The following is a 6,917-nucleotide window of genomic DNA, read 5'->3' as shown; positions in this document are numbered from 1 at the left end:
AATCAATTTAGAGTTTTCCTAACCTTCATTGAATATCTACAATTGTAAATTTTATTTTAAATATGCTACTATTTTATACATAAAAAAGTTTGGTTAGTGAAATAAAAATTTATAAAGGAAATAAAATAAAGTTTGTACACTGAAATAATTGAAATATTTTTTGATATACAGTTTAAATAATTATTTATATCAAATTGTTTTTTTTTATTTTAATGAACATTATTAAAGTTGTTTTATTTAAATTTGGAAACTAAAAACAGATTTTCAAACTTATATATGTAAGTTTTTTAAAAATCGTTGCTGACATATAATATTTTGTATTCAAACAATTAAGTTTAATAAAAAAATCCGATATTAACTACATATATATTATCAAAAAAACTAAACAACCATATGCTAAATTATATGGTATGATTTAATTTTCTTTGGTTGGTCACAAACCTGAATTTTCAACCGTTTTACACTTTGAGTTTACCTTTTTAATATTAAATTTGATGTATAAGATGTGGTAATTTTTTAGGGTGGTATTTCATTTTGTGTTGTTTTCATGCATTCCTTTAGAGTGTAGATTTAGGTTTTTTTCAATAAATTTTGCATATGTTTTTTGTCTATTTTTATTGTATCTGTATGTTGTTTTATATAATTTTTTTGTTTCATTTTTTAGGTATTCGAAAAAGTTGGTGCCTAATCTTTTTGAGATTTGTATTTCTTTTTAGAAATGTTAATCCATTTCTAAAAATACTAATTAGTTAAATTCGGTAACATATTTTTATATTACTCAACTGATTTTTCAACTTGAAAAAAACAACTAAACGAAATTTGTATATGTATTCACTTAATTCATTCAATTTATTCACTTATAAATCATTTTCTAACTTCAATCATCTATAGTTGGTTTTGAATCTTTTGAATGACTGAGATCTTGAATTAGGGCTGAATTTGTCTATTTAGTGCCTTTTTGCCTTGATTCGTTTTGTTAAGGTATGTTACATGTTCTGTTTTCTCATTCATTTGTTCATATATCATCAATCTGTTTTGATCTGATTCTGTCTCTTTATCTATGTGTTTTTTTAGTCTTGATATTTTTAACACATTTTCTTTAAAAGTTTGCGTTGTGGATGCTCATGGTATGTTTGATATTAATGGATCTATATTGAAAACCCTTTTAATCTACTGATTTGCTTTGTGGATGCTCATGGTATGTTTTGATATTAATATAAATTTAGTTTTTTTCTGTTATGTTGATTTCTGATGACTACAAAGTAATTGGGATATGACTCGATTGCTATTTGTGGTACAATTTGAATGAATTTAATGTTTTATCTAATTAGAAATGTTCACTTTTATATAATTTTATTACATTTTTGTAGTAATTTGATTAATTTTAGAAATTACAATTCTAGGTAGCGTTGGGTGTAATCGATGTTTGGTTGATGATAATTAGATCGATGTCACCTAAGGGATATTTAGTCAATGATGTTGATGAGATGCTTCTCACCTGGGACTAAAACTATGATGAAGCAAACGTCTACCCGAATAAGCGAGGTTTGACATTTTAAAATCATTTGAAATACTTGAGCAAATCATTTAGTGTTGACTGTGAAGGTGAATAAAAATGAATTCAAAGTGCATTGGTCTTGTCCTTTCAACATAAGGCTATGATGATTTTGTAGATCTGAGTAAAAATTGAATGAAGATAGCATTATGGTATGGCAAGGTTGTAGGATGACAGTTGTTCATGCAACCTCTCTTGCAGCCATGGTGTTGTCATCTTTTTGCACAATTTGAGCCTGACAGTCTGACAATATAAATGTTTTGCAACTTCACCATGATTAGAGAAGAAAAAGAGAGTTGGATCTTTGTGATATTGAATAGAGAAGAAAGAGAGAGTTGGATGGAGATATGAATACTTCTGAGTGCATTAAATGGCTAAAACAACTCCATATGCATTTTAATTTTTGCCTCATAAAAAAACAGATTATTACATGAACCTGTATCATCCGAAATGTGTTACATTAAGATTCAATTAGGTTTATTTTCATTTTGAAAAATGATCGGTTCAGTTTTGATTACCTTAGATGCTTTATTTTATACCTTGACTAATTCACATGATTTGCTAAATTTTGAAGCCTTACAAAAAGATTAAAGAAGGTATATTATTTTTGTCATCTTTTTTATATGTTTTTATGTTTGGATTATTCTGTTAAAAATTGTTTGTATTAAACGGGCCAAGATTGACTGTTTGATGCTTAATGGATACAACTGGTCATCCTGGTCGGGTTGGTTATATATCACGCTGGATCTTTCGGGTTGATGGTTGATGAGGACAACTGGTCATTTGGGTCGGCTCGGGTATATGATTGGATCATTCAAGTTGATGGTTGATGTGTACAAGTGGTCACCTGGGTCGGGCTCGGTCGCGTTGGTTATATTACGCTGCAACTTTCGGGTTTGATTTATTGTTCTTTTGAATTGATTACTTGCTCTTGAATATCAAATTTTTTCGTTTTATTATTTCTTTTAACTTTCAGGATGAATTCAGTTGTGTAGCCATCTTAATTGACATGTAGGTTTCAGCTGCCATTTTTGGGAAATGATATGTAAGTCCTTGCAACATTTAATTTTTTTTTTATTAATTTACCTTTCATTTCATAGATTTTTTAGAATTATAAATTCAATTCTTTTATATCACTAGATTCATTATGTGTGAGGTTTATTTTGTTCATATTAGGTACAAAGAAGAAGCTGAATGATCTCAAATTGTCAAATTGTCAAGATGTTCAAGCAACTAGCAAGTGTTTGGATGATGTTCATGCTCTTAACCACTTTCTATAACAATTTTACTTAATATGATTTGTGTATTGAATCTCTAAAATTACTTGATTCAAATTTGTGATGAATGATTAGTCCCTTTTACTACTTGATTTGAAAATATATTCAAGATAAATTTTCTATAATTAGTTGTTATACAAGAATAAATCACTTTATCTTTTTTTTTTCTAATGTTCTTTATTTTCATCCATATAATTTTTTTTGAAGGGTGACTTTCAATATGTACATGGACCATTGGTCACCGGGTTCCCGTCTAGGACGGTTACCCGTCAGCCCAGCTTTCGCAGACGCAATGTTCTGTCGGGCCCCGGCTGCCGCTCTGACTGACCTTCGCCCGGAAACCATATTGCCCCCACACGAGAGACTCGCTGGGGTAAAAGCTGGAATTTTCATCCATATAATACATTCACATTTTATAACATTTGGTTCATATTTTGATAATTTCTTTTTTACTCGACCGGTGTATATTGATCAACAGAATTTTTTATGCAATAGTACAAGACTACGTATTACTAAACTTTACAGACGTGTTATACAATATGAGATTATATATGGATTTTAATAGGTTTTTATGCGTTGGTACAAAATATTATATTTCAAAGTAAATAATATGGTTTTGGATGAAGCCGCGCATCGCGCTGGCATTAACCTAGTTTATACTATATAATAAAAGAAACCAATAAAGGAACACTTGTCATTATTCTAGACCATCATTAATTTTATATAATTATTATTTAATTTAAATTATTAAATTTAATATGTTTCAAACATTTTACAAATTACGGACAAAGTTCCATAAAATATCTTATTATTTATTTATATTAATTACTAGATTAGAAATTATATCTTAATTCCTTAATTGTAGATATTATTATATAATTTAAATTAGAGTAAATTATGATTTTGACCCCTGTGGTTATATCACTTTTACTGTTTTAGCCCAAAAAAGAATTTTTTAACATCTAAGCCACCAACGTCTTTTTTCTAACCCTTTTGGCCCTAACGTCTTTTTTCTAACCCTCTTGGCCCCTAACATTTACTGGATAGGGTTAGTGTTAGGGGCCAAAAGGGTTAGAAAAAAAGACGTTAGGGGCTCAGATGTTAAAAAAATCTTTTTGGGCTAAAAGGGTAAAAGTGATATAACAACAGGGGCCAAAATCGTAATTTACTATTTCAACATTTTTTTAGAACTAATAAATTAAGACCACTATTATTTAGATAAAACTTGGGTTATTAAATATATGTTCACATGACTGTTAAAACTCGTGAGAAAGTCGATTATACAGTTTGTCTTCTAATAGATGGTTCCAAAATTTTTATCATACATGACACAAAATTTTGTTTGGATGTCAGAAAACCGTCTTAAAAATATCGTTTTATAATTGTTAAATCTTCATTATTAACTATTTGATTTTTTATTTACTTAACCCGTGTAATACACGAGGTTATAACCTAGTCTATCTATATAATAAAAGAAACCATTTTAGGAACACTTGTCATTATATTAGCCAATCTCTTATAGATAATTCTTATTTTAATTTAATCTTTTCTAATTAATTATAGATAATCCTTCTATTAAATATTATTTAATTTAATATCTTATATTATAGATAACCCTCCTACTAAATATTATTAATTTAATATCTTATGGATAATTATTATTTAGTTTAATCTCATTCTCATTTATAATATTATTTATTTGAATTAATTATATTTGAACCTTTTGTTTAGTTTGGTATCAAATAAATTTTACGAAACTTAAAATAAAATTAACTAATATTATTTATCATTTATACATTTATGGAGTTTTATATAAAGGGTTAAATTTATTGAGACGTCGCTAACAAATTTTGCAAAACAGAATAATCTATTTTTATCACGAAAACCAAACTTTGTATTAATATATTAAATATTTTTAATTTCACTATACAAAATTACATTTACTCGACCCATTTAACACATGAGGATTTTTAAGATATAACTTTTTATTATTTGATATATAAAATTAGATTTAATCAATTCGTACAATACACGGGGTTTTTTAAGGACATATATTTTTTATTATTTAGTACAGAAAATTACATTTATCCAAACCGTGTAATGCGCATATTTTTAAAGATGTAATTTTTTTTGTTTGGTATATAAATTTACATTTATTCAACCCGTGTAATAAATGAGGTTTTTTAAAGATGTATTATATTATTATTTGGTAAACAATATTACATTTATTAACCCGTATAATACACGTGGTTTTAAAGATATAACTTTTTTATTTGGTATACAAAATTATATTTATTTAACCCGTACAATATGGTTCTTATAGATATAACTTTTTATTATTTAATATATAAAATTATATTTATTCAACCGTACAATAAATAAGGTTTTAAAGATATATTGTTTTATTATTTAGTATATAAAATTTATTTATTCAACCCCGTGTAATACACGGGGTTATAACCTAATATAAATATATCTAATTTTATATATTCGGATTCATCATTCATGTGTACAATTTTGGTTTTGGGCTTGTTGCATTTGTGAGCTAATTTATTTAATTGGGCTTTCATTAAGTAAATGTTTACACTAGCCTAAAACTGAATTAGGCCATGCGTTAGGCTTAATTGAATGGATCGGATATAGATCTGTTTGTTATGAAAGAAATACACCCTATATAAACAGAAGGTATATATAATAAGATCACATAAATAGAAGAAAAAAAATCTGTGGCACAACAAAATAAGAACAGGCGTACTGTTACATCACATACCCATAATAATTGGACCATCAAATATGACATACTTGTTGTTTACGATGTTTTCAAACACATTACAATACGTTATATCCGATGATAATAATAAAAAACGGTTGACAAACGGTAACGTTGTTCGTTCCTTCGACATTATTATCATCTCGTGTTCTCCGTTTTAACATACCTCATGCTCTATATAATCCAATAATGTCAACTCAAGCACAAGCAAGCAGCCATGGCTGAAAGATCATTAGAACTCACTATCATCTCAGCAAAGGATCTCAACAAAGCCAAGTACCTCATCGGCAAAATGGATGTCTACGCGGTCGTATACATCTACGGCGCCTGGAATCATGATCAGAAGCAGAAAACGCACGTCCACAAGGGCGGAGAATCCAACCCTGTGTGGAACTATCCGATGAGGTTTATGATTGATGAATCTGCCGCATTACAAAACCGGTTGACTTTGGTTGTTAAGATCAAAACGGGAGGTTTGTTTGGTGATACAGATGTAGGAGCTGTTTATGTTCCGGTCAAGGAGCTTCTAGAAGGTGGCGATTCGAGTGGAAATAGACCGGTAGAGTTTGTTAGTTATCAGGTGCGGACGCCGTCTGGTAAACTGAAAGGTGAACTCAATTTTTCGTATAAATTTGGTGAAATATCCACGGGTGAGCCTGTTACGGCTTACCCGGCGGTGGGTTCTGAGTCTAGTTCAGCATACCCACCACCAGTGTATGCAGCGCCGGTTGGTGCTGCTGCTTTGGGATCTGATCCACCAGCACCAGCCGGCGCTGCTCCTGGTGCTTATCCACCAGGAGGTGGGTATTATTATTATCCTCCACAGGCAGGATATGGTTACAGTGGTTACCCTCCGCCTGGGTATGGTGGGTATCCTCCGCCAGGGTATGGTGGGTATCCTCCACCTGGGTATGGGTACCCGCCGATTCAACAACCAGAACAGCCTCAGAGGAAGAGTAAGTTCGGTCTTGGGTTATTGGGAGGGTTGTTGTGCGGTTTGTTGGTTGGAGGTATTGCGATGGACGCTGCTAATTTTGGGGGATGCGGTGGTGGTTGTGGTGGCGGTTGTGGTGGGTAACTTTGAAACATAACAAAGGTGTGTTGGTTTGTCATAATTGTCATCGTATCTGTTATCGTAAAGGATCAAAAACTGGAATTATGTATTTGTTTTTTCTAGTTTTGTTAAATAACCAATGTAGAGGCCAGAGTTTGGTAAAAATAACGGATGGCCCAAAAACAATTCAAATGTCGATATTGTTTATTCATGGATACTTTAATATACATAATGAAAAAGTCGAACATTTTTCTTCAAGAA

The 6,917-nt window shown here is 30.3% G+C and overlaps 1 protein-coding gene across 1 annotated transcript; it reads left to right on the top strand.

The window, feature by feature from the left end:
• Window positions 1-5,675: 5,675 nt before the first annotated feature.
• Window positions 5,676-6,917, top strand: LOC110928088 (protein SRC2). The gene has a single exon (XM_022171301.2). It carries the CDS (start codon window positions 5,820-5,822, stop codon window positions 6,678-6,680), a length of 861 nt encoding a protein of 286 aa, XP_022026993.1. The 5' UTR covers window positions 5,676-5,819; the 3' UTR covers window positions 6,681-6,917.

Source organism: Helianthus annuus, chromosome 3, assembly GCF_002127325.2.
Source record: "Helianthus annuus cultivar XRQ/B chromosome 3, HanXRQr2.0-SUNRISE, whole genome shotgun sequence".
NCBI classification, from domain to species: Eukaryota; Viridiplantae; Streptophyta; class Magnoliopsida; order Asterales; family Asteraceae; genus Helianthus; species Helianthus annuus.
The sequence above is the reverse complement of the archived record's forward strand: the minus strand, read 5'-3'. Positions and strand labels throughout refer to the sequence as shown.

What these genes read in the sequence shown, in the direction of transcription:
- LOC110928088 (XM_022171301.2), top strand. Translation starts at nt 5,820, where the DNA reads ATGGCTGAAAGATCATTAGAACTCACTATCATCTCAGCAAAGGATCTC.